Consider the following 26,640-nt stretch of genomic DNA (forward strand, 5'->3'; position numbering starts at 1 on the left):
AACTTCCCCAGCTGTTCGTCAATTTTCTGTTTCGTAGCCACCTTTCAATCCATTCTGCTACCTAGCCTCCAACTCCACATGGCCTGCCTGTTGTCGAGTCTCTTTATATGGCACATTATCAAATGCCTCCAGATGTCTCTGTATACCACAGCCACTTCATTGCCCTTGTCTACTCTTTGAAACTTCTTCAAAGAATTCATTTAGGTTGATTAAACATGACCTTCCTTTTAGAAAGCTACACTTTTTTTTATTCTATTCTCAGTCATTGGATTTTGTTATCTCATCTTTTTGCAAAAAATATCTTTCCTACCACTGATGTTAAGCTAACTGGTCTATAGTTCCCTGGATTAATTGGGCATACCTTTCTGAAGATGGGAATTACATTTGCTGTTCACTGGTCATCTGCACTATTTTTTTCTGTTGAATTTTATATATGGATACTAGTGCTGCTGCTATCTCCTCCCTAGTTTCTTTGAGGATCTACGGGTTCAATCCATCTGCACCCAGGGCTTTGTCCTCAAGAAGTTTGGCTAGTATCTCTTTTTTTTTATCATAACTATTGCAATATCCCCCTTGACTTCTATTATTGTCATTTCCTCTGTTAGCTTCTTCAGTGAAAACTGAGGAAGTATCTATTCAGTATCCCTGCCATTTCAGTATCATCGATCAGTTCATCTTGCTCATCCTCTAATGGCCCTATCCCTATCTTAATTCTCCATTTTGTTACTTATGTGTCTATACAATACTGTACTATTTCTTTTCATAATTTTACTAGTTGTGTATAGCTCTTAACTTCAGTACTTTATTCCTGATGCACTATATTTGTATAAAAACATTTAAGCCTATCCCTCAAAACAGCCTTATTTAGCTTGATGGTATTGTCGTAATTTCCCTTGTTTTTCATTAATTTTGTTTAACCCTCCCCTGCCTTACTAGTTTAAATTATCCCCGACTGCCTTATTTACTCTGTTCAAGGACAATGGTAACAGTCTGGGTTACATGTAGCCCATCCAACTGAACAGCTTCTCTGTTCCAGGAATCTGAAACCTTTATTTCTGCACCATCTTCCTAGCCACATGATGAATTGGGGCACCACCCTAACTTGTCCAGTGTGTGGTACCAGAAGTAATCTAGAGATTACTTCCCTCAAGATCAAACTTTAATTTAGAATTCAGCTCTTTAAACCGCCTCTTGAAGACTAACATCCTGCTTTTTCCAGTTACTGGCGACTATGTGAACCATGATTTCTAGTTGCCCACCTTCCCCCCTCCACCCTTTTTCTGGAAAGTTTTTACACATTGTCCATTAAATCTCTTACCCTGACACCTGGGAAGCAACACACCATTAAAAGGTTTCCTGTCACAAAATTAGCAATCTGATTTGTAGCCAATTATGGAATCTCCCACCACCACTTACACATTTGCATAGATAATTTAGCTCTTTTCTCCCATGGCTAATGCCTTTCTCTGTGCTGTTGCTCTTAATTACTCTCTCATGTGACTCTGATCTTGTCCTTTTCATAGCTATTGAGAATAGTATACCTACTGGATAAGTCCAGACTCTGAGTTTTCCTATGCTGGTTCCTCCTACTCGCCTTGTGGATGGTCACCAGCTTCCCTTCCTCTGCTTCACTATTTCTCTCTATTTTGTGGTAAACACCTTCAAACCTTCTCTCCCCACATATATTCCAAAATGTAGCCAACTGGTTCTCAAGGTTGGCATTATTTTGCTCAAGAAACATAACCTGTTTCCATATTATGCATGCAACACACATCACTAACCCTAGCAACTTATGCTGCCAATTAGATACTTCTAACTGCTGTGCAACTTGCAAACATTAAACCTAGAACTAATTTTCTCACTTATGTGGCTGGTCCTGCAGCTTCAGGCCTCCTATTTGTGAGTGCTAATCTCCCACTCAGCCCAAACTAACACCCTTACCGTCTCTCAGCAAGGGTTACGGTGAGCATCACTGAATCAGCCTCTTAGGACTTTAGTTGTCTCTCACCAAACTTATTTTATACCTACTAGACTCAACCTGATGGACTCACTCGAGTATTCACTCAGCTCCCATAGCTGCTCGCTCAACTCATCAAGTGATGAGTTAGAGCCCATTGAGAAAACAGTGCTGTAACTGATTAGAAACCATAACAACTTGCAGAGGATGCTAGCTGGGTCATATCGTTGGAGAAGACAGCTAAGGTAAAGTGGAAGGAGATTTGAAAATGAAGATGAGGATCCAGAGGTCCTTCAGTTATGTGGAGAGACTGGGGTTGTTCTCCTTAGAGCAGAGAAGGTTAAGAGGAGATTTGACAGAGGTGTTCAAAATTATGAAGGGCTTTGATACAGTAAATAAGGAGAAACTGTTTTCAGTGGCAGGAGGGTCAGTAACCAGAGGACACAGATTTAAGGTGATTGGCAAAAGAACCAGAGGCGACATGAGGAAACTTTTTTTATGCAACGAGTTATGATCTAAAATGCAGTGCCTGAAAGGGTGGTGGAAGCAGATTCAATAGTAACTTTCAAAAGGGAATTGGATAAATACTTGAAGGGAAAATTACAGGGCTATGGAGAAAGAGCAGGGGAGTGGGACTAATTGGATAGCTCTTCCAAAGAGCCGGCACAAGCATGATGGGCCGAATGGCCTCCTCCTATGGTGTACTTACTATGATGCTGTTGTCCAGAGGATTGACCTGAGTCAATGGAGCTTGGCAAGGACAGGGATTAGGCATCTGATACTATGCCTGAGAAATGATAAAATTTACAAGAGTGTGTGAAGGTGGAATTGGGGAAGCAGTAAAGATAAATATTCAAGAAGTCAATCCTTGAGGGGATGAAGGGGTTAGTTAGAATTAATGGTCAGTAGTTTCTGCTGGTCTCTCTTAGACCTCGTCAAGAAATGAACTTAATTATTTTCTGAAGACATTTATGAACCAATTAACAAGACTGTCTCTGTATGACATTAGTTAGTATATTTGAATTTTTGACCTCTACCCGCTGTTTTACCTCCGCATTGTTCAGTTCAACCAAGGGACTTCACCAGCCTGCCCATGCTGATGAGGGAATAAACCAGAACAGCATTTTCGCATAACTGGGATGGATAATCATGCTATCCAACGACAAGTGTGGGGGAGAACCCGAGTCTGGCAGAAGTGAGCCTCTTTGCTGCTTCATACACATCAATCACCACAGTAATGCACAACAGAGATAAGGATTTAGTATACGTATATACAATCCTCTCAACAAATTAATCCAATGACATGTAAACTGAAAAGAATTCGATAAGTTACATCGGTTGCACATAAAAAAACCTTGCATCACATCTGCATTAATCACCCAGTCTTTAAACGCTGCAAAAGGAAGGCAATAATTGGCAAATGTGAGTACATCAGTTCTTTTTCAAATATGAATAAAATTACATTTTATGGTCAGTTTAAGTTTTAAATATTGTAATGTAAACCCACAAATGTGACACACTCAATTACTAGGACATTCATCCTGCCACTCATCACATTTGCTCGTTCTATTAGTGCAGGAGTTTTTAAAATATATCACTGTAGGGAATACATTGTCAAACAATATTATTTCCAATATTACTAATTACATATACAATTCTATATAGATAACAAAAAGAATGCTTTGCTCCACTTCCACGTAACAATTTTGATCCTTCCATGCTATGTGATATCAGTCAGAGAGTGGCTTTATTTGTTTTGCAGCTTCAAGCTTGGTTAGCATTTCTTCCCATTGAACAAATTGCTTTGAAAGGAGTAGAATCTGAGAGGCACAGTTAAGGTGAATAAAAGGTATCTGCAGAATCCTAAAAGGTAAGTACTTAATTATAAATTTCAACTGTTTACTCCAAATACGAATTAAGCTATATTCAATAAACCAAGATGACAACAAAAAAGAGTTGCTCATTTATTCCTCATGTGCTTTGGCAGCACACCACAATAGCGCCAAAAAAATTGAAATATGTTAACTACAATTTATTTATCTACAAGTTTGCCTTAAGGACTGATTCACCAAAGGCAGCATCTTTATTAAACACTTGAAATAACACTGGCCCAAAAGGTAGACAAAGCTCACGTATGCCTTTCATTTTATCTTGTGTCTGTTGACCTGCCAAAGGGATTAATTGAAATTTCAGTCCACAAAGAATCCAGCCCAAAATTTCCCACCAAAGGTTCCTATTCTAATCCTGACTGCCTTCCTTTGACAGAATCATAGAAATATATATCCAAAACTATCTAGACATACAATTCATTGATGAGGCAGAGTTTCATCTCAAAATTAATGAACCGTTTTCCAGATTACACAACTCTTTAGTTCTAAGAGATGGATGCTTAAAAAGTTCAAAAACATCTACGCAGGGAAATCTGCAGTTAGGTCAAGGGGAAAGAATTTCAGTACTGTGGAATTCTGAGATAATTTAAGGTAAAATCTGTAAAAAGAAATGCCAATCTGAATACTAAACGTAGCATGATCAACCAGAACCCAAAGCTAACTCAAAATAGCGTGACTAAGGAGTGGAGCCTGATTGCCTTAAGCATAAGGAGTGCAAGGCTATAAGCCTCAAGTTGGGTTTGGGACAAAAAGAAAACTCCCCCCCCCCCCCCCCCCCACCTCCGCTGCCTCCATGCCAGTTGCCCATAAATGGAGCAGACAAGTATCCTTCAAACTGTACACTGAGAAGTTAACTTTTATGTAGTGAATTAACAAGAATTCTGCATAGGTAACACAATCTGAGGGACCATATTTAAAAAAAAGAGGATGAATGTTAGAAACCAAAGGATACCATTTTGTTATATTCATCTAGCATCTGGCTTACATCTTCTGAGATTGCATTACATTGATCCTACATAAAAACATGGGAAAGAAAAAATGCAGGACAGAGGATTTAAAAAATCATATTTACACTGAGAAAAGTAGTGATCAATGCAAATTATTAAAGAACTGGCAGATCATTTTACCTACAATTTGGATGCATTTATATTATCCCCTCAAAATTTTTCAAATAACAATTGAAACAAATCATAACTGAACAGAGAATTTATAGTTCCTGAGCTTTAGTTAAAATTGATCACTAACTAAAAATCACATTATGCACCAAAAGCAATTAGAGAAATGTGAAATATTTGCAGTGCATACAGTACCTGTTCCTGAATTTGAACCTGGGTCAGTGCTTGAACCTTTGAGGAATAGTTTGGAACAGCTGCAGAAATACAAGCAAGTTAGATTTTATAATATATGGCATAATTATATCCTGTAGCACTCATAGTAATTGTAGACAAATATTTTTGTGGGAATAGGCCTTTACCCCCAAATAGTCTCAGGAAAGTGGGGGGAGCAGCGCCAAGGGCACGCAGAGGGGGAAAGCGTGATCAGACAAGGGGGAGGGAATGGGAGGAGACAGGTCGGGAGAAAGCAGGAAGGGCGAGAAGTTGAGGGAGACAAAAAGAACATCTATTATCTCTCCTCTTCACGTGTTTAATTTGTGGGTTTGAAGGCGAAGTAGTACACAAGAAACAGTAAAGTTGCAAGAAAATTAGGCATTGTCAGGATAAGTAAGGCAGTACAGCAATTAACATAAGAAATAGGAGGAGTAGGCCATGTGGCCCTCGAGCCAGCTCCGCCATTCAATAAGTTCATAGCTGACTTTCCAACTCCACTTTCCCACCCTTTCCCCATATCCCTCGACTCTGTGCCCAAGAATCTATCGATCTCAGTCTTGAAAATATCCAACCAGCGGAAAGTGGTGAATGAGATATCCTTTCTGATAATTGCTCATATTTACCTTTAATGTGCTCACTGTCAAGATATGGCTGTTGTTTCTTCACAGATTCTAAAAGACACACTTGGGAGTGGATGAATTGTTCCTCTATAATGTAAGAAAAAAGCTATTGGTTTGCAGAGCTAATGCAGTTTCTCTCAAATACTCCACAATTTACATACATTCTGCTCTCAGAATAAAATGTCAAATAAATATTTTCAGATTTAATGACAGCCAGGGAAATTAAATGTCATTCACAATGGTCACTGGTACTATACTACGTGACTATATTCCAATTTTCAAGTAGAACAATTTTGATTTAATATTAAGCAGATGAGATGTTGAAAAGTTATAATTCACTATACCCTTGCTGCAATGCACTCCTTTAATTAGTACATTTAGAAAGACTTGCATTTATGTAGCGCCTTTCACAACCTCAGGACATCCCAAAGTGCTTCACAAACAACAAAGTACTTATGAATTGTAGTCACTGTTGTAATGTAGGAAACACGGCAGCCAATTGCAAGAAAAGTCCCACAAATGGCAACGAGATAAATGACCAGATAATCTGTTTTAGTGATGTTGGTTGAGGGATAAATATTGGCCAGGACACCAGGGAGAACTCCCCCCCCACCCCCACTCTTCTTCGAAGTAGTGCCATGGGATCTTTTACATCCACAAGAGGGCAGATGGGGCCTCGGTTTAACGTCTCATCTGAACAACGGCAGCTCCAACAGTGCAGAGTGCTTGCCTAGATTTTGTGCTCAGGTTCCTGGAGTGAAATTTGAACCCACAACCTTCTGACTCAGAGGCGTGAATTCTACCACCGAGCTACAACTGACACATTTAGTGAGTACAATCAGGTGGAATGAACACAATATCCCTCAAAGTTTTCAGTTGTACTCATAGCACGACCTCCACAATTACTCATCAGTTCACTGTCCCCTTCAATTTCACTGACTGAACTCATACTAACATCTGGCAGTGGAGTTGAAGGGGATAATGAACTGATAAATAGTTAGCTCTCTGACGTTAGCTCTCTGACTACAACTGGAATTTTAGCATATGTGACTTGTTTTAAGCAATGGACATAAGGTTGTGGCTGAACACTGGGCCAGTGCCAGCCACAACATCACAAGTCAACAAGCAAGCCTCCTGCCAAACCTGTTACGACTGTGCTCTCGACGGTCGAGCATAGGCTGCTGAGTGAATCTTACTGGTTCACTGTGATCCTGGTGCAGGCGGGGTACTGGATTTGCTGACTATAGAGCCACAAGTACAGTACTTTAGTGACATGAACACCCGATAATGAACAGTTGATGTCCCTCAACAGCTTTGTAATGGAGTGACATGCAGCTATAACTTGCATTTATATAGTGCCTTTAACGTAGTAAAACATCCCAAGGCTCTTAGCATTTTGATTTATGCAGTAGCTTTATTAATTGGACTTTTTTGAATTTCAAGGTTCAAACAATAGAAACGATAATTCAGGACAGATTTAACAGTCACTTGGACAAGTGTGGATTGATTAGGGAAAGCCAGCACGGATTTGTTAAAAGCAAATAGTGTTTAACGGACTTGATAAGAGTTTTTTGATGAGGTAAAAGAGAGGGTAGATAACGGCAATGCAGTTGATGTGGTGTATATGGATTTTCAAAAAGCGTTGATAAAGTGCCGCATGGTAGGCTTGCTATTAAGATTGCAGCCCATGGAATAAAGGGGGCAATAGCAACATGGATACAAAATTGGCTAAATGTCAGGAAACAGAGTAGTGGTAAGTGGTTGTTTTTCAGACCGGAGGGTGGTGTGCAGTGGTGTTCCCCAGGGGTTGGTGATGAGATCGCTGCTTTTCTTGATATATATTAATGACTTGGATTTGGGAGTACTGTGCACAATTTCAAAATTTGCAGATGACACAAAACTTGGAAGTGTAATGAACAGTGAGGAGGACAGTGATAGACTTCAAGAGGACATACACACTCTGGTGGCATGGGCGGACACGTGGCAGATGAAGTTTAACGTGGAAAAATGCGAGGTGATGCATTTCGGTAGGAAAAATGAGGAGAAGCAATATAAACTAGAGGGCACAATTCTAAAAGGGGTAGAGGAATAGAGGGGTGTGGGGGTATATATATATATGCACAAATCATTGATGGCAGCAGGACAAGTTAAGAAAGCGGTTAAAAAAGCATACGGGGTCCTGGACTTTATAAATAGAGGCATAGAGTACAAAAGCAAGGCAGTCATGTTGAACCTTTATAGAACACTGGTTCGGCCACAACTGCAGTATTGTGGCCAGTTCTGGGCATCGCACTTTAGGAAGGATGTGAAGGCCTTAGAAAGGGTGCAGAGGCGATTCCAGAGATGAGGGACTTAAAATTACGTGGATGGACTGGAGAAGCTGGGATTGTTCTCCTTGGAACAGAGAAGGTTGAGAAGAGATTTGATAGAGGTATTCAAAAATCAAAGGGTCTAGTCAGAGTAGATACAGAGAAACTGTTCCCAATGGCGGAAGGGTCAAGAACCAGAGGGCATAGATTTAGGGTGATTGGCAAAAGAACCAAAAATGATAATGAGGAAATACTTTTTTACACAGCGAGTGGTTAGGATCTGGAATGCACTGCCCGAGGGGTTGGTGGAGGCAGATTCAATCATGGTCTTCAAAAGGGAATTGGATAAGTACTTGAAAGGAAAAAATGGGCAGGGCTACAAGGATAGGGCGAGGGAGTGGGACTAGCTGGATTGCGTGTGCATAGAGCCAGCGCGGAGTCGATGGGCCGAATGGCCTCCTTCTGTGCTGTAACTTATAATTCTAGTTTGCTGGAAATTATTTTAAATTAAACTCGCAAATAAACAAACTTTCACATGTGAAAGCAAGTTTGTTGTGAATGATTGATCATGGGGGAAACTGTTTTATTTTAATTACACTATATAAATAAAAAAAATTTCTGTGCCCGTTTCTCCTCCCAACACATACCTTGTATCTTTAAATCTCTTCAGCATGCAGGGAATTTACCCATCACCAGGATTTTAACTCAAGACAAAAAAAAAGTTCTATTTAAGTTCATAAACATTATTTCTACGTACCTCAATAAATGCTTAACTTTTGTGACCTAATCATTGATCCTTACCTGCTAGAATGAACTCTAATTTCATGGCATCTGGGATGGCAATTCTGTCTATGTACTGAGGGTCCAAGTACTTCATCAGATCATCAACTGAAAATTTAGAAATTATATAAAACTAATTAAATTCTTATATAAAAGGAAAAAACAAGAACAATCTTTTGTATTCAAAAAAGGTGCATTGTGCATAGAGACTTGGGGTTTAAGAAAGGTGATATTTTCTAAATTCAAATAAATGGGGGAAAATGCCTCCAAAGTGTAAATAAAAGTCAGCTACAGCTAACTAGATTGAACTTGCAAACTAAGTAGCCTTAACAATTTGCTCAGTACTCAAATGTGAGGGAAGTCCTGTCACAATGTTTGCTTGACAAATTATGTGAAGCTTATAGAATATCAAGCGGATCCCAATGTCAGAAATGCTTTTAATCAATATTTCTTTGGTGTTGGCAAAGAAACAATTAGGACAGATTTTTTTTAAAAGAACTAAGTAGCAGTAAGAGAAAGGCAGTATGTGTTAGAGATACACAGGAGACACGTGGACAAGAGACTTACATAGAGTGCAAAAGTCATGGGTAAACAGATACATAGGGCCCGATTTTAGCACCCGCTATCGGGTGCGTTCTCGGCGGGGGGGCCCCAAAAATCCCGAAATCCAGGTGCTGCACCGGATCGCGCCTCGATCCCGCCCACTTCCGGGTTCCCCAATGACACGCCGGCGTGCGCGCGCAGCCCCCGCTGGTGGGAATCCCGCAGGCAATTAAAGCCAGCGGGATGCCACTTGAGAGTATTTACTTTGCTTGTTCAGGTCATTAACCGACCTGATTAAGGGACTGTGTGAGATTTTGGATAAACATGGGACTGTTTCACACACTGGGGGAAACACTCCCAGTTGAAACGGACGTGTTGCAGCTGTCAGCCTGTGGCAGCTGCAAAGGTCCATTTGACAGGGTTGTGGAGGCAGGAACCCTCAACATTCAAGAAGCATTTGGATGAGCACTTGAAATGCCATAGCATACATGGCTACGGACCAAATGCTGGAATATGGGATTAGATTAGACTGGGCTTGATGGCCGGCGCGGACACGATGGGCCGAAGGGCCTCTATCCGTGCTGTATAACTCTATGACAGGTGTGTTGGGGGGGGGGGGGGGTGGGGGGAGACCCTCAGCCATTGCAGGAGGCCACTCTGTCACTTGGGACAAAGTTTGGCCTCCGCCACCCTCCTCCTGATGGTCGAAGTCACCAACCTGCACACTTACCCCGGGGTCCGGAGACATGTACCTACCTTGCGGAACCCCTCAGATGTACATCTTGCGGATGGGGGCCGCCGTAGCTGCAGTCATGACCTCCTCGGAGGGCGAAAAGCATCACCAGCCTCACCATCCACCTCTGACACGTGGAGCTCCACAACAGAGTGCTGTGACACATCCACCTGTACAGCAGGAGGGAGGGCTACCGCAGAGAGAGATGCGTCGCAGTGGGCACTACCCTCGCCACGGGGTCCACAGACCGAGGCTCAGCCTCCTGGACCTCTCTGAGCAGCAGTGCACACGGAGGCTCAGAGTCAGTCGACATGTAGCCGTGGACATCTGCAGCCTCTTTCATGCCGAGCTGCTCCTGGCTGGCCCATGCACCATCTTCCTACCTGTCGCTGTCAAAGTCACCACTGCCCTCCCAAACTTCTGCTCCACAGCCTTCCAGGCTGCAACCGGGGACACCCCCGATGTCTCTAAGTCGTCTGCGCAGAAGAGCCCTGCAAATACACCTACACCCACTCTGCAGTGACACACTGGGTGGCATCAGTGGTGGGTCCTCATAGTGATACCCAGGAGCGGGCATTATTGCACAAACCAGACAGGATTCACGAAGACATGGCAGTAGTGGTGCCAATATAATGTGTGATGTGAGTTGTTCTTTAATTCAATAGAAGTAAGAACCATGACAAACCCTCAAACACCCTTGCGCATCCACTTCATGCTCACGACACGTTTGCCTTACGCTGCCTACTGCACATATGTGATGCATGCCCTGTGGCTGCAGCACAGGTGGTGGCAGGTTGAGTGAGGCTGGCCGTGAGAGAGATGCACGAGAGGGTGAGTATGGGATAGAGCCATGAGATTGTATGAGGATTGGGTTGCATGGTAGTGGCGGGGTGAGTACTCGCGAGGTGAGTAGGTGCAGGTAAGATGAGGATGAGGTTTGAGTGGGTATGAGGGGTGATGTGACAGTAGTGTTGGCAGTGCCGAAGGAGATGTGGGGTGGGGGCAGTGTTGTGGCAGACGGAGTGTAGGGGAAAGACGTGTTCTCACTGTGGCTGACCTACTGAGGTCATTGGAGCGCCTCCTGCAATGTATGCAGGTGGGCGATATGTTGGTGGCGCTGGTGACCTCCTCTGCCACCTCGAGCCAGGCCTTCTTGGTGACAGAGGCAGGCCGCTTCCTCCCGCCCGCTGGGTGGAAGATCTCTGTCCTCCCCCTCCTCCTCACCCCATCTAATGATACCTGGGGTGAGGCATCATTAAACTGGGAGCAGCCTTCCCCCTGGGCTGCTCCATGCTGTAATTTTTGCTGTTTGTGGCAGCATCTGTCAATGGAGGACTGCCCCTTTAACTAGAGCGCCTCCAGCTGACAGATCTTACTGCGCATGCGCAGCCCGCCCGACGCGCAGATCAGCAGCGGGGAACCCGGAGGAGCAGGTAAGTGGATCCAATTAGTGTGTTGCCTGCTACGATCGCGCGGGCAACCCACTAATTTCACCGGGCGCGTTTTCAACTTGCCCGCTGGCCCACCCACCGAGAACCCGCACCCCTGGTAATATCGGGCCCATAGTGTGTGAGGCAGAGAGAAAGAAACAGGTTGGCAGAAACAGTAGAAGACAAACAGAGAGACAAAGAATTACAACGGGAGACAAGCAGCCAGAAAATTATAGGTAGAGGGAGCGTTTATTTAAAAAATATTTGAGCAACACCATGGAATATCAACTAGCATTGTTTTAAATTATAGAATTTGTGTTAATCAGCAGAATTATTCATTTCTACACTAACCACACACTAAGTTAAAAGTTGATCCATCTATGTAGTGTTTAGATTTTCAATTAAACAGGGTCAGTACACTAAATCTAAACTTCTGTGAGATCTCACAGGTGCACCAAAATGAGACCTTTTCCTTCATCAGCCTCCACCATGCACCAATTGTAGCTGACATAGTTCCAAGGTTCCATCAATGGTGCTAGCAGCCTGGTAAAGACTGTATCCACTGTCACCCATGAAGCACTTGGGCTCTACTTGGTCCCTTCCCAGGTGACATGGCTGAGATTGGGAACTTAGTAACGCAGGGGGCATTACAGGGGCAAGTTCAAATCCTTGCCACTATATGGCATCCTAGCATCTCCATGTCTTAAAAGCAGAGAAATTCCCAACTCCATAAGGCCAGATTTTGCTGCGAGTGGCGAACGAAGGGCGCCAGCCATACGTTAGAAAGTCTACGGGCAAGTGCAAGTCTATGAGATTTTGCACAGCAAGTTCCTCTAAATTAGAAATCCGAACAGCATGGCGCTCTCTAGAGGGCATCTGGGATCTGTGCACAAAGCTCGTAACTGTATCTCGTTAACCAATCAGATTGAAACATTGTTAATGAGCAGTGCAGATTGAACCAGGAAGTGTAAATCAGAAGTGAATTCAATGTCAAATCAGGTACAGAATGTGAAATAAAGAGGGAAAGAAAGATTGGGTTAAAAGTTAAAAGGAGACAGAAAGAACATAAGAAATGGGAGCAGGAGTAGGCCGTACAGCCCCTCAAGCCTGCTCAGCCATTCAATAAGATCATGCCATTTGCCTTCCTAAACTGCTTGCTGCACCTGCATGCTAACTTTTTGTGTTTCTTGAACGAGGACACCCAAATCCCTCTGAACGCCAACATTTAATAGTTTCTCACCATTTTCTTCCCACCAAAGTGAATAACCTCACATTTCCCACATTATACTCCATCTGCCAACTTCATATCCACTCATTTAACCTGTCTATATCCCTTTGCAGATTCTTTGTGTCCTCCTCACAGCTTACTTTCCCACCTAGCTTTGTATCGTCAGCAAACTTGGATACATTACACTCGATCCCTTCATCTAAATCATTAATATAGATTGTAAATAGCTGAGGCCCAAGCACCGATCCTTGTGGCACCCCACTAGTTACAGCCTGCCAACCTGAAAATGACTCATTTATCCCTACTCTCTGTTTTCTGTCTGTTAACCAATCCTTAATCCATGCTAATATGTTACCCCCAACCCCATGAGCCCTTATCTTGTGTAACAACCTTTTGTGTGGCACCTTATTGGATGCCTTTCGAAAGTCCAAATATACTAAATTCACTGGTTCCCCTTTATCTACCCTGCTAGCTACATCCTCAAAAAACTAATAAATTTGTCAAACACGACTTCCCGTTCATAAAACCATGCTGACGCTGCCTAATCATATGATTTTCTAAGTGCCCTGATACCACTTGCTTAATAATGAATTCCAGCATTTTCCTGACGACTGATGTCAGGCTAACTGGCCTGTAGTTCCCTGTTTTCTCTCTCTCTCTCTCTCTCTCTCTCCTTTCTTGACCAGCGGGGTTACATTTGCTACCTTCCAATCCACTGGGACTGTTATAGAATTTTGGAGGATCACTACCAATTATCCACTATCTCTGCAGCCACCTCTTTTGGAACCCTAGGACGTAGGCCATCAGGTCCAGGGTATTTGTCAGCTTTTAGTCCCATTAGTTTCCCAAGTAATTTTTCTCTACTGATATTAATTACTTTAAGTTTCTCAGACATTAGCCCCTTGATTCCCCACTATTTCTGATATGCTTTTTGTATCTTCTACTGTGAAGACAGATACAAAATATTTGTTTAACGTCTCTGCCATTTTCTGATTCCCCATTATAATTTTTCCTGTCTCAGCCTCTAAGGGACCCACGTTTACTTTTGCTACTCTCTTCCTTTTTACATACTTGTAGAAGCTCTTACAATCTGTTTTTATATTTCTTGCTAGTTTACTTTCATATTCTATTTTTCTCCCTTATCAATCTTTTGGTCATTTTGCTGGTTTCTAAAACTATCCCAATCCTTAGGCTTACTACTAGTCTTGGCAACATTATAGGCCTCTTTTAATTTGAGCTATGAGGAAAGATTGGATAGGTTGGGGTTGATTTCTTTGCAACAGAGGAGGTTGAGAGGAGATTTAATTGAGGTGTATAAAATTATGAAGGGAAGTGGGATTGATTAGGCTGGATAGCTCTTTTTTGGCCGGCACAGACACGATGGGCCGAATGGCCTCTTTCTGTGCCATAAATTTCTATGATTCTATCACTCAATACCCCACCTACCTTTTGCACACTGATATCAGCCACAACTAAGAGCACATCCAGCTTCTTTTGAACGTTTGCAGAAAATCTGCACTCACTGCACAGGTCGAGGAATTACCTCCTACCATCTAACCTAGTTCTATGCTTACGTAACTTATATGGTTATGATTCTCCATAACCAATCTAATTCAAATGGTCAATCCACAATGGACAGTCAAGTCCTTTCATTATTTTGAAGACGTCAATCAAATCTCCCTGAAGTTTACACTCATCCAGAATAAATAGCCGCAGCTCTCTAAGCCTACTGTGGTAACTAAGGGCCTTTAAACTAGGTGTCAACCCAGTGACCCTCCTCAGAATCTTTTCCAGGGCCCCTTTATCATCTATCGTATGAGAGGGAACAGAATTGGACACCATATTCTAGATGAGGCCTAAACAGGGCCTTTTATTTAGTATTGGATTGAGCTAGCAATACATCCTCATACTCGACTAGTGAAAAGCAAATAGCGAGCACCTTTAGGGATTCATGTACTGCAACACCTAGGTCTTTTTCCTTCTTAACAGTCTTCAGTTCGAAACTCTGCATGGTTGGCATTAGCCCTATCCACATACATAACATTTATCTATACTAAACAACATCTGCCAAACGCAGGCCCTCTCTACCGTTGCATTTAGATTGGATCGTAGTTGTTTTTCTCTCATCTAAAGTCCGAAGACTTGCACAAATTGTTGCATTCTCAAACTTGCGGAAAGTTCCCTCAAATCTTGATGTCTTCCAATGGGGCAATGACAATTTTGTGTCAAATCTTCAAATATACAGTTTCTTCACATCTCTTGCAAGTCTAACCAACAGCTACCACCTCTTACCTTTAACGACTCCAAGCTTAGCCTTGTTTAATCTATTGCTCTTAGCCGTACTATCTCCTCTGACCGTAAACAGGTCTCCAGCATCTCCTCCACTACTAAAGCTGCCACTTCTCTTCTGTTCTGTGCCAAAAACATCTTTGCACTCAACGATGCTTAACACTCTATAAAGCCCAAAATTGGCCAACAATGCTCTCATATCCAAGGAGACTAACACCTTTCGCACAATCACAGACCAGGTACACAAAAGGCTTGTTGTCTGACAAGTGATTCCATTTTCAATTCTGGTTTGCGATCTCACTGTTTTATTCATACTACAATGGTTAGTACTCCTCCAAAACTTTTATTCCATGCCAGTTCAGACACACGTCATCCTCCTCCTAGCATCCTCACTATGTTAAAATAACCAATGCACAGACTTCTATTCTAATTCATTTTCCCCAGGGTCTCAAAACTGTGGCACTCCTTATCTTTCTGTCTTTTGTACTTGTACTACCTTCAGGCTTTTAAACCCTGTTACTTGATTACTACTACCTGATTTACCTTGTTTTCTCTATTTCTTGATATATCTAAAATTTTTTTCATTTACTCTTTTCAAACTTAGAGGTATCCTGCAGTCTGGTCATTGCTTTTCATCTTAGCTTCTAAATTTAAAAATCACATTTAAAAAAAGTGGATCTAGAAATATTTTTCCTAGCATAAAACCTGGGATTTCAAATGAAGGATGAAAAACACTTGTAAAAAAAAGTTTATACGCAAGATAAACATCAGAGAAATGTAAATTTAAAATAAATTCAGTATATAGTTCAATCTTGCTTTGAGCAGAGTAGTCTGTACTTACTTTTCTTATACAAAGTTTTTATCCTTTCTCTTTTACTGGAAATATTCCCCAGAGAGGTTTGGACTTTTACAACAGCATCTGCAAACTAGAAGACAATGCAGCACAGTGGATGAATGAGAACACAGTAAATCTTAGGTCAATTTTTTTTTTCTGTATCAAATCTGACTTTTTTTTCAAATTGCACTTAGAACACTAGTTGGCACACATGTAACATCCTTGAAATATAAAGAAAATATTATATCAGTAAGATAATGAAAAAAATTGAAATATGAAACATTATGCTGGCTCTGATAATAATTGGGAGCTCTATTTCAATTTGGACTTAGAAAAATGCTCTAGTGCAATTAAAAATCCTTTTTTTTTTAAACAGGATTACTGAGGTGCTTTTTTTGGTAATATTGAAAATATATCTCCTCCCTCCTTTTCATTTCATTAATCGTGAAACTCAAAAGTTCACAGAATATAGTCCTCCAATTAGTGTTATACAGTGATCCACGAATGGTTTCTAGTTCTCCAGTGAGTGCATTTAATTTCCTCCTCTGGAATTAATTTTTTGTAGGCATATTGGTCTAGGGTTCAATAGTGCTGAAAAGATCATAGGTTGATAAATACATTTAATCTTGTAAAGCTGCAATACTTAGCTCTGGCCACTAGAGACTGCAAGTGATCGGCAAACAAGCTAATCTTTCCATGGGACACATCTTTGTGTCTTTTTCAGAATTTTTTTTAAACAGAATGTAGTGAGTGTCCTTCAGCAAGCAAACAGGAAATTGAGAAATGAATTATCTCCAGGAAAATGGCTTACTAAATCAGTCTGTATAGAAATAGAAATATCCTTAGATAATATTTATGTATTGCCCTTTCATGACAAATACAAAGACACTTTTAAGAATACAGTTCACCAAAGTCACCTTTTAAAATTCACAATATTTTAGTTTTACTTGAAAAGAGCTCCAGTAATTTGAGAAAATTATAATGCAACTCCAAATATGAATCCTAAGAAATTTTAGATGGCTCCTGAAATAGATTGTATAGTTCTGCGAATCTATTATTCAAAATGTGCTATTCCAGCCAAACTAGAGATTGCATGTAATTCAGCAGGCAATTGGAAAAGCTTTAAGGGAATTTAGAAAATTATGACAATGCATCAAGTCTAATTAAGCAGCCACAAAATATCAGAACTGCTTTACTAATTTGCTGATGGACAGAGTGGCACTGAAAATACTTGGTGGCCTTCCATTTGAGAAAGAAGAGGACACAAACTTTTCTTAGTAAGTTAGAACAATTTTACATGGAATAAATTTATGAAATCTATGAATGCCACATAATAAACAATTGGGACCAAGATCCTGATGAAACAATAGAGTTCTGTGCAGGAAATCTCAGATTCTTAGCCAGAACATGTAATTTTGCAGCTCCACAAGTCTAGTCAGAGCCAGATTAACTGTTAGAATAAAAAATACCAGGAAGAGACATTTCCTGGAATGAAAATAGACACTGATAGCTTGCATTAACATTTGTAAATCTAGTGAATGAGTAGCAAATCAGCTGAAAGAAATAAGTATCTAGTATAAAGTGCAATACTTAAGGAGAAAATGATAATGCAACTCCAAATATGAACCCTAAGAAATTTTAGATGGCTCTTGAAAGAGATTGTAAATATTGTGGATAATGTGAGGTCAGAAACAAATAGTTGGAACTGGCTGTGTTGTACATAGATAGTTGAACTATTTATCAGTTAAGTTTCCAAGATCACTTCATTCTATTACTCTGATTTCTTTGAAATATAAACTAATAAAAAAAGTAACGAAAGTCAGAGTCAAGATAAAAGCTCATTTTACACATTGTGGTATTCCAACTGAAGCTGTAACAGGCAATCCACCATATAATTCAATGGAATTCCAATAGCTTCCACCACAATGAGATCAGTCATCAAGGTATCCACATCTGATGGCAGGGCAAAAAAATTGCAAAGGCACTCCCAACAAAAGCACTCATGTCTGGCGCACTCTTACCTCACTCTTCTTGATTGGTACAATACATTAAGTGCTCCTGGATAGCTCACCAGCTCAAAAGATTATTTAGCAGTTGATCAGCCATGATCATTTTGAATGGCAGAGCAGGCCCCAGGGCTGAATGGCCTACTCTTGCTCCTATTTTCTATGTTTCTATGTAACCAAGATGCTCCTCCCTACAGCTAACCAACTTCTGAAATGGAGGCCAGTAAGTAACGGAAAAGAAGCTATAACTTAAAGAGCTATTACAGGCCCACTCCTATAATAAAAGTACCGAAGAACTTAAAAAACAATAAGTTGTCAGAATCCAGCCAACAGAAAAGGGGAAATGTGCTTGTGCCGGCATCCATCAAGTGGATATTAGATCCTAAAAATAGCAAAGTATTCAGGAGAAACTAGAGACATTTGTGGGAAATAGAACCATTGTTTGTGGAAAACTGCATGTTTGGTTACACACTCCATAATACAAGTGGACCTACTTATCTAGTCTGCAGCAAACAAACTACAGCCACAACAGAGTACGTCAGAACAATAACGTGCATTTATATAGCACCTTTAATGTAGTAAAATGTCCCAAGGCGCTTCACTGGAGCGATTATCAAACAAAATGTAACACCGAGCCACATAAGGAGATATTAGGATAGGTGACCAAAAGCTTGGTCAAAGAGGTAGGTTTTAAAGAGCGTCTTAAAGAAGGAGGTAGAGGGGTTTAGGGAAGAAATTCCAGAGCTCAGGGCCTAGGCAGCTGATGGCACAGCCACCAATCGGGGCGCATAAGGAAGACTGTGGCTGGTAAGCCAGCAGAACCAACTAAAACTACAAATAACAAACTCTCAGCGCTAACAAGAAGCAAGAGTAAGACAAAAAACATAGCAATTTTACTGATTCTTGACTTTGTATAAATTAATACGAAAACAATTGGATTTCATTGATGTGAATTTATCATTGATAGTAGTCTTATTTAAGTGTTTATTTTGTGAAATTGGCGTGAAATTGGCATGAATTTAACAAAGGTCAAAAGTCTAACCACTACATGACCAGTCTGTTACAGACTCAGCACTGAGATCCTGACAATGTTGTGACATCTAAGTTCAGTTGGCAACAAAATAGAAGAGTGCAGAGCTACAAAACACATTTAATAATTAGCCATTTCAACGAAACTACATGCAACTGTCATTCAAACATATATCTCAACATCAAGATTTATAGATATGGCAAATATAACCTCAAGCTGCTGATGATTTCATTGAACCTCTGGTGGAAATAAAACATATTGCTCACTCCAACAGGTCAGACAAACCACTTATTAACAATGTCACCTACTTCAAAATCAGACACTGCCCCAGCTCCTCTTCCCTCTATCTCCATTAACTCATGTAAGGAATCTTACAACACCAGGTTATAGTCCAACTGTTTTACATCCATTAACTCACTTAGTACTAGCTGGCTGCTGCCAGTCTCCCCCCCCCCCCCCCCCCAACCTGGCCTCCCTCTATCTCTTCGCCGCCCCCATCCCCCTCCCCATACCTGGCCAATCGCCCCTCTCTCTCTTATCCTCCCCCTCCCGTACCTGGCCTCCCCTCTCATCCTCCCCCTCCCGTACCTGGCCTCCCCCCTCTTTCACCTGGCCTCCCCCTCTCTCTCTCTCTCTCTCTCTCTCATCCTCCCCCTCCCGTACCTGGCCTCCCCTCTCATCCTCCCCCTCCCGTACCTGGCCTCCCCCCTCTCTCTCTCTCTCTCTCATCCTCCCCCTCCCGTACCTGCCTTCCCCCCTCTCTCTCATCCTCCCCCTCCCGTACCTGGCCTCCCCCCTCTCTCTCTCATCCTCCCCCTCCCGTACCTGGCCTCCCCCTCTTTCACCTGGCCTCCCCCCTCTCTCTCTCTCTCTCTCTCATCCTCCCCCTCCCGTACCTGGCCTTCCCCCCTCTCTCTCATCCTCCCCCTCCCGTACCTGGCCTCCCCCCCTCTCTCTCTCATCCTCATCCTCCCCCTCCCGTTACCTGGCCTCCCCCCTCTCTCTCTCTCTTATCCTCCCCCTCCCGTACCTGGCCTCCCCTCTCTCTCTCTCTCATCCTCCCCCTCCCGTACCTGGCCTCCCCTCTCTCTCTCATCCTCCCCCTCCCGTACCTGGCCTTCCGCCCTCTCTCTCATCCTCCCCCTCCCGTACCTGGCCTCCCCCCTCTCTCTCTCTCTTATCCTCCCCTCCCGTACCTGGCCTCCCCTCTCTCTCTCTCTCTCATCCTCCCCCTCCCGTACCTGGCCTCCCCTCTCTCTCTCATCCTCCCCCTCCCGTACCTGGCCTCCCCTCTCTCTCTCTCATCCTCCCCCTCCCGTACCTGGCCTTCCGCCCTCTCTCTCATCCTCCCCCTCCCGTACCTGGCCTCCCCTGTCTCTTTCTCCCCCCTTCCCGGTCTCCCCCTACCTCAAACCTGGCCTCCCACTTTCTCTCTTCACCCCCCCCCCTCCCCAATACCTGGTCTCCTCCTTCTCCTCCCCCCCAACCTGGCCTCCCGCTCACTCTTTCCCACCCTCCCCAATACCTGGCTGGCCTCCCACCCACTCTTCCACCCCCCCGATACATGGCCTCCCACCCAGTAGCCCCTCCGTACCTGGCCTCCCCGACTTTGCCTCATACCTACCTGAGTTTCCCCAGATCTGTCCCTCAGCCCCTCTCTCTGGACCTGTCTATCTGTCTCTCAGCCCTTCTCTCTGGACCCCCTCTCCCTGGACCTGGCCTGTCTGTCTGTCTGGGCCCCTCTCCCCCCTGTACCTGGCCGGTCTCTCTCTCTCTCTCTCTCTGGGCCCCTCTCCCCCTGTACCTGGCCGGTCTCTCTCTCTCTCTCTCTCTGGGCCCCTCTCCCCCCTGTACCTGGCCGGTCTCTCTCTCTCTCTCTGGGCCCCTCTCCCCCCTGTACCTGGCCGGTCTCTCTCTCTCTCTCTCTGGGCCCCTCTCCCCCCTGTACCTGGCCGGTCTCTCTCTCTCTCTCTCTCTGGGCCCCTCTCCCCCCTGTACCTGCCGGTCTCTCTCTCTGGGCCCCTCTCCCCCCTGCACCTGGCCGGTCTCTCTCAGGGCCCCTCTCCCCCCTGTACCTGGCCGGTCACTCTCTCTGGGCCCCTCTCCCCCCTGTACCTGGCCGGTCTCTCTCTCTGGGCCCCTCTCCCCCCTGTACCTGGCCGGTCTCTCTCTCCCCCCCTGTACCTAGCCGGTCTCTCTCTCCCCCCCCTGCACCTGGCCGGTCTCTCTCTCTCCCCCCTGTACCTGGCCGGTCTCCTTCTCTCTCTGGGCCCCTGTACGGTCTCTCTCTCCCCTCCTGTACCTGGCCGGTCTCTCTCTCCCCCCCTGTACCTGGCCGGTCCTCTCTCTCCCCCCCTGTACCTGGCCGGTCTCTCTCTCCCCCCTGTACCTGGCCGGTCACTCTCTCCCCCCCTGTACCTGGCCGGTCACTCTCTCCCCCCCCTGTACCTGGCCGGTCTCTCTCCCACCCCCCCTGTACCTGGCCGGTCTCTCTCCCACCCCCCCTGTACCTGGCCGGTCTCTCTCTCTCTCTCTCTCTGGGCCCCTGTACGGTCTCTCTCTTCCCCCCCCCCCCCCCGTACCTGGCCTCTCTCTCTCTCTCTCTCTGGGCCCCTCTCCCCCTGTACCTGGCCGGTCTCTCTCTCCCCCCCTGTACCTGGCCGGTCTCTCTCTCCCCCACTGTACCTGGCCGGTCTCTCTCTCCCCCACTGTACCTGGCCGGTCTCTCTCTCCCCACTGTACCTGGCCGGTCTCTCTCTCCCCCACTGTACCTGGCCGGTCTCTCTCTCCCCCCACTGTACCTGGCCGGTCTCTCTCTCTCTCTCTCTGGGCCCCTGTACGGTCTCTCTCTCCCCTCCTGTACCTGGCCGGTCTCTCTCTCCGCCCCTGTACCTGGCCGGTCTCTCTCTCCCCCCCTGTACCTGGCCGGTCTCTCTCTCCCCCCCTGTACCTGGCCGGTCTCTCTCCCCCCCTGTACCTGGCCTCTCTCTCTCTCTCTCTCTCTGGGCCCCTCTCCCCCTGTACCTGGCCGGTCTCTCTCTCCCCCCCCTGTACCTGGCCGGTCTCTCTCTCCCCCACTGTACCTGGCCGGTCTCTCTCTCCCCCACTGTACCTGGCCGGTCTCTCTCTCCCCCACTGTACCTGGCCGGTCTCTCTCTCCCCCACTGTACCTGGCCGGTCTCTCTCTCTCTCTCTCTGGGCCCCTGTACGGTCTCTCTCTCCCCTCCTGTACCTGGCCGGTCTCTCTCTCCCCCCCCTGTACCTGGCCGGTCTCTCTCTCCCCCCCTGTACCTGGCCGGTCTCTCTCTCCCCCCCTGTACCTGGCCGGTCTCTCTCTCCCCCCCTGTACCTGGCCGGTCTCTCTCTCTCTCTCTGGGCCCTGTACGGTCTCTCTCGTCCCCCCCACCCCGTCCCCCCCCCCGTACCTGGCCTCTCTCTCTCTCTCTCTCTGGGCCCCTCTCCCTCTGTACCTGGCCGGTCTCTCTCTCCCCCTGTACCTGGCCGGTCTGTCTCTCTCTGGGCCCCTCTCCCCCTGTACCTGGCCAGTCTCTCTCTCTCTGGGCCCCTCTCCCCCTGTACCTGGCCGGTCTCTCTCTCTCTGGGCCCCTCTCCCCTGTACCTGGCCGGTCTCTCTCTCTCTGGGCCCCTCTCCCCCTGTACCCGGCCGGTCTCTCTCTCTCTCTCTCTCTCTCTCTGGGCCCCCCTCCCCCTGCACCTGGCCGGTCTCTCTCTCTCCCCCTGTACCTGGCCGGTCTCTCTCTCTCCCCTGTACCTGGCTGGCCGGTCTCTCTCTCTCTCTCTCTCTCTCTCTGGGCCCCTCTCCCCCTGTACCTGGCCTCTCTCTCTCTCTCTCTCTCTCTGGGCCCCTCTCCCCCTGTACCTGGCCTCTCTCTCTCTCTCTCTCTCTCTCTGGGCCCCTCTCCCCCTGTACCTGGCCCCTCTCTCTCTCTCTGGGCCCCTCTCCCCCTGTACCTGGCCCCTCTCTCTCTCTCTCTGGGCCCCTCTCCCCCTGTACCTGGCCCCTCTCTCTCTCTCTCTCTGGGCCCCTCTCCCCCTGTACCTGGCCTCTCTCTCTCTCTCTGGGCCCCTCTCCCCCTGTACCTGGCCTCTCTCTCTGGGCCCCTCTCCCCTGTACCTGGCCTCTCTCTCTCTCTGGGCCCCTCTCCCCCTGCACCTGGCCGGTCTCTCTCTATCTCTCTCTCTGGGCCCCTCTCCCCCTGTACCTGGCCGGTCTCTCTCTCTCTCTCTCTGGGCCCCTCTCCCCCTGTACCTGGCCGGTCTCTCTCTATGGGCCCCTGTACCTGGCCGGTGTCTCTCTCGATGGGCCCCTCTCCCCCTGTACCTGGCCGGTCTCTCTCTCTCTCTGGGCCCCTCTCCACCTGTACCTGGCCTCTCTCTCTCTCTCTCTCTCTCTCTCTCTGGGCCCCTCTTCCCCTGTACCTGGCCGGTCTCTCTCTCTCTCTCTCTGGGCCCCTCTCCCCCTGTACCTGGCAGGTCTCTCTCTCCCCCCCTATACCTGGCCGGTCTCTCTCTCTCCCCCACTGTACCTGGCCAGTCTCTCTCTCCCCAACTGTACCTGGCCGGTCTCTCTCTCCCCCCCCCTGTACCTGGCCGGTCTCTCTCTCCCCCCCTGTACCTGGCCGGTCTCTCTCTCCCCCCCTGTACCTGGCCGGTCTCTCTCTCCCCCACTGTACCTGGCCGGTCTCTCTCTCCCCCACTGTACCTGGCCGGTCTCTCTCTCTCTCTCTCTGGGCCCCTGTACGGTCTCTCTCTTCCCCCCCCTGTACCTGGCCTCTCTCTCTCTGGGCCCCTCTCCCCCTGTACCTGGCCGGTCTCTCTCTCCCCCTGTACCTGGCCGGTCTGTCTCTCTCTCTCTCTCTCTCTCTGGGCCCCTGTACGGTCTCTCTCTTCCCCCCCCTGTACCTGGCCTCTCTCTCTCTAGGCCCCTCTCCCCCTGTACCTGGCCGGTCTCTCTCTCCCCCTGTACCTGGCCGGTCTGTCTCTCTATGGGCCCCTCTCCCCCTGTAGCCGGCCGGTCTCTCTCTCTCTGGGCCCCTCTCCCCCTGTACCTGGCCGGTCTCTCTCTCTCTCTGGGCCCCTCTCCCCCTGTACCTGGCCGGTCTCTCTCTCTCTCTCTCTCTGGCCCCTCTCCCCCTGTACCTGGCCGGTCTCTCTCTCTCCCCCTGTACCTGGCCGGTCTCTCTCTCTCCCCCTGTACCTGGCCGGTCTCTCTCTCTCCCCCTGTACCTGGCCGGTCTCTCTCTCTCCCCCTGTACCTGGCCGGTCTCTCTCTCTCCCCCTGTACCTGGCCGGTCTCTCTCTCTCCCCCTGTACCTGGCCGGTCTCTCTCTCTCTCTCTCTCTCTCTCTGGGCCCCTCTTCCCCTGTACATGGCCCCTCTCTCCCTCTGGGCCCCTCTCCCCCTGTACCTGGCCGGTCTCTCTCTCTCTCTCTGGGCCCCTCGCCCCCTGTACCTGGCCTTTCTCTCTCTCTCTCTCTCTCTCTCTGGGCCCCTCTCCCCCTGTACCTGGCCTCTCTCTCTCTCTCTCTCTCTCTGGGCCCCTCTCCCCCTGTACCTGGCCTCTCTCTCTCTCTCTCTCTCTCTCTCTCTCTCTCTCTCTCTGGGCCCCTCTCCCCCTGTACCTGGCCTCTCTCTCTCTCTCTCTCTCTGGGCCCCTCTCCCCCTGTACCTGGCCTCTCTCTCTCTCTCTCTGGGCCCCTCTCCCCTTGTACCTGGCCTCTCTCTCTCTCTCTCTCTCTCTCTAAACCCCTCTCCCCCTGTACCTGGCCTCTCTCTCTCTGGGCCCCTCTTCCCCTGTACCTGGCCTCTCTCTCTCTCTCTCTGGGCCCCTCTCCCCCTGTACCTGGCCTCTCTCTCTCTATGGGCCCCTGTACCTGGCCGGTCTCTCTCTCTCTCTCTCTCTCTCTCTCTGGGCCCCTCTCCCCCTGTACCTGGCCTCTCTCTCTCTCTCTCTCTCTGGGCCCCTCTCCCCCTGTACCTGGCCTCTCTCTCTCTCTGGGCCCCTCTTCCCCTGTACCTGGCCGGTCTCTCTCTGGGCCCCTCTCCCCCTGTACCTGGCCTCTCTCTCTCTCTGGGCCCCTCTCCCCCTGTACCTGGCCTGCCTCTCTCTCTCTCTCTCTCTCTCTCTGGGCCCCTCTCCCCCTGTACCTGGCCGGTCTCTTTCTCTCTCTCTCTCTCTGGGCCCCTCTTCCCCTGTACCTGGCCGGTCTCTCTCTCTCTGGGCCCCTCTCCCCCCTGTACCTGGCCGGTCTCTTTCTCTCTCTCTCTCTCTCTCTCTGGGCCCCTCTCCCCCTGTACCTGGCCGGTCTCTCTCTCTGGGCCCCTCTCCCCTGTACCTGGCCGGTCTCTCTCTCTCTGGGCCCCTCTCCCCCTGTACCCGGCCGGTCTCTCTCTCTCTCTCTCTCTCTCTGGGCCCCTCTCCCCGGCCGGTCTCTCTCTCTGGCCCCTCCCCCTGTACCCGGCCGGTCTCTCTCTCTCTCTCTCTGGGCCCCTCTCCCCCTGTACCCGGCCGGTCTCTCTCTCTCTCTGGGCCCCTCTCCCCCTGTACCCGGCCGGTCTCTCTCTCTCTCTCTCTGGGCCCCTCTCCCCCTGTACCTGGCCGGTCTCTCTCTCCCCCTGTACCTGGCCGGTCTCTCTCTCTCTCCCCCTGTACCTGGCCGGTGTCTCTCTCTCTCTCTCTCTCTGTCTGTACCTGGCCGGTCTCTCTCTCTCTCTCTCTCTGGCCCCTCTCCCCCTGTACCTGGCCGGTGTCTCTCTCTCACTCTCTCTCTCGCCCCTCTCCCCCTGTACCTGGCACCGCGGTCTCTCTCTCTGGCCCCTCTCCCCCTGTACCTGCCGGTCTCTCTCTCTCCCCCTGTACCTGGCCGGTCTCTCTCTCTCTCTCTGGGCCCCTCTCTCCCTGTACCTGGCCGGTCTCTCTCTCTCCCCCTGTACCTGGCCGGTCTCTCTCTCTCTCTATGGGCCCCTCTCCCCCTGTACCTGGCCTCTCTCTCTCTGGGCCCCTCTCCCCCTGTACCTGGCCTCTCTCTCTCTGGGCCCCTCTCCCCCTGTACCTGGCCTCTCTCTCTCTCTCTCTCTCTCATCTGGGCCCCTCTCCCCCTGTACCTGGCCTCTCTCTCCCTCTCTATCTCTGGGCCCCTCTCCCCCTGTACCTGGCCTCTCTCTCTCTCTCTCTCTCTCTCTGGGCCCCTCTCCCCCTGTACCTGGCCGGTCGCTCTCTCTCTCTCTCTCTCTCTCTCTCTCTCTGGGCCCCTCTTCCCCTGTACCTGGCCTCTCTCTCTCTCTCTCTCTCTGGGCCCCTCTCCCCCTGTACCTGGCCGGTCTCTCTCTCTCTCTCTCTCTCTCTCTCTGGGCCCCTCTCCCCCTGTACCTGGCCTCTCTCTCTCTGGGCCCCTCTCCCCCTGTACCTGGCCGGTCTCTCTCTCTCCCCTGTACCTGGCCGGTCTCTCTCTCTCTCTCTCTGGGCCCCTCTCCCCCTGTACCTGGCCGGTCTCTCTCTCTCCCCCTGTACCTGGCCGGTCTCTCTCTCTCTCTCTCTGGGCCCCTCTCCCCCTGGACCTGGCCGGTCTCTCTCTCTCCCCCTGTACCTGGCCGGTCTCTCTCTCTCTCTCTCTCTCTCTCTCTATGGGCCCCTCTCCTCCTA

The 26,640-nt window shown here is 47.7% G+C and overlaps 1 protein-coding gene across 1 annotated transcript; it reads right to left on the reverse strand.

Moving 5' to 3' along the window:
• Nucleotides 1-3,195: 3,195 nt before the first annotated feature.
• Nucleotides 3,196-19,361, reverse strand: dctn3 (dynactin 3 (p22)). The gene is made up of 7 exons (XM_067984427.1): nucleotides 19,286-19,361; nucleotides 15,948-16,032; nucleotides 8,905-8,991; nucleotides 5,798-5,881; nucleotides 5,157-5,215; nucleotides 4,799-4,858; nucleotides 3,196-3,777 (listed from the first exon to the last, which is right to left on the reverse strand). Exons 1-7 carry the CDS (start codon nucleotides 19,328-19,330, stop codon nucleotides 3,688-3,690), a joined length of 510 nt encoding a protein of 169 aa, XP_067840528.1. The 5' UTR covers nucleotides 19,331-19,361; the 3' UTR covers nucleotides 3,196-3,687.
• Between the last annotated feature and the right edge of the window lie 7,279 nt (nucleotides 19,362-26,640).

The sequence above is a fragment of the Heptranchias perlo genome, chromosome 1 (assembly GCF_035084215.1).
Source record: "Heptranchias perlo isolate sHepPer1 chromosome 1, sHepPer1.hap1, whole genome shotgun sequence".
Lineage (NCBI taxonomy): Eukaryota > Metazoa > Chordata > Chondrichthyes > Hexanchiformes > Hexanchidae > Heptranchias > Heptranchias perlo.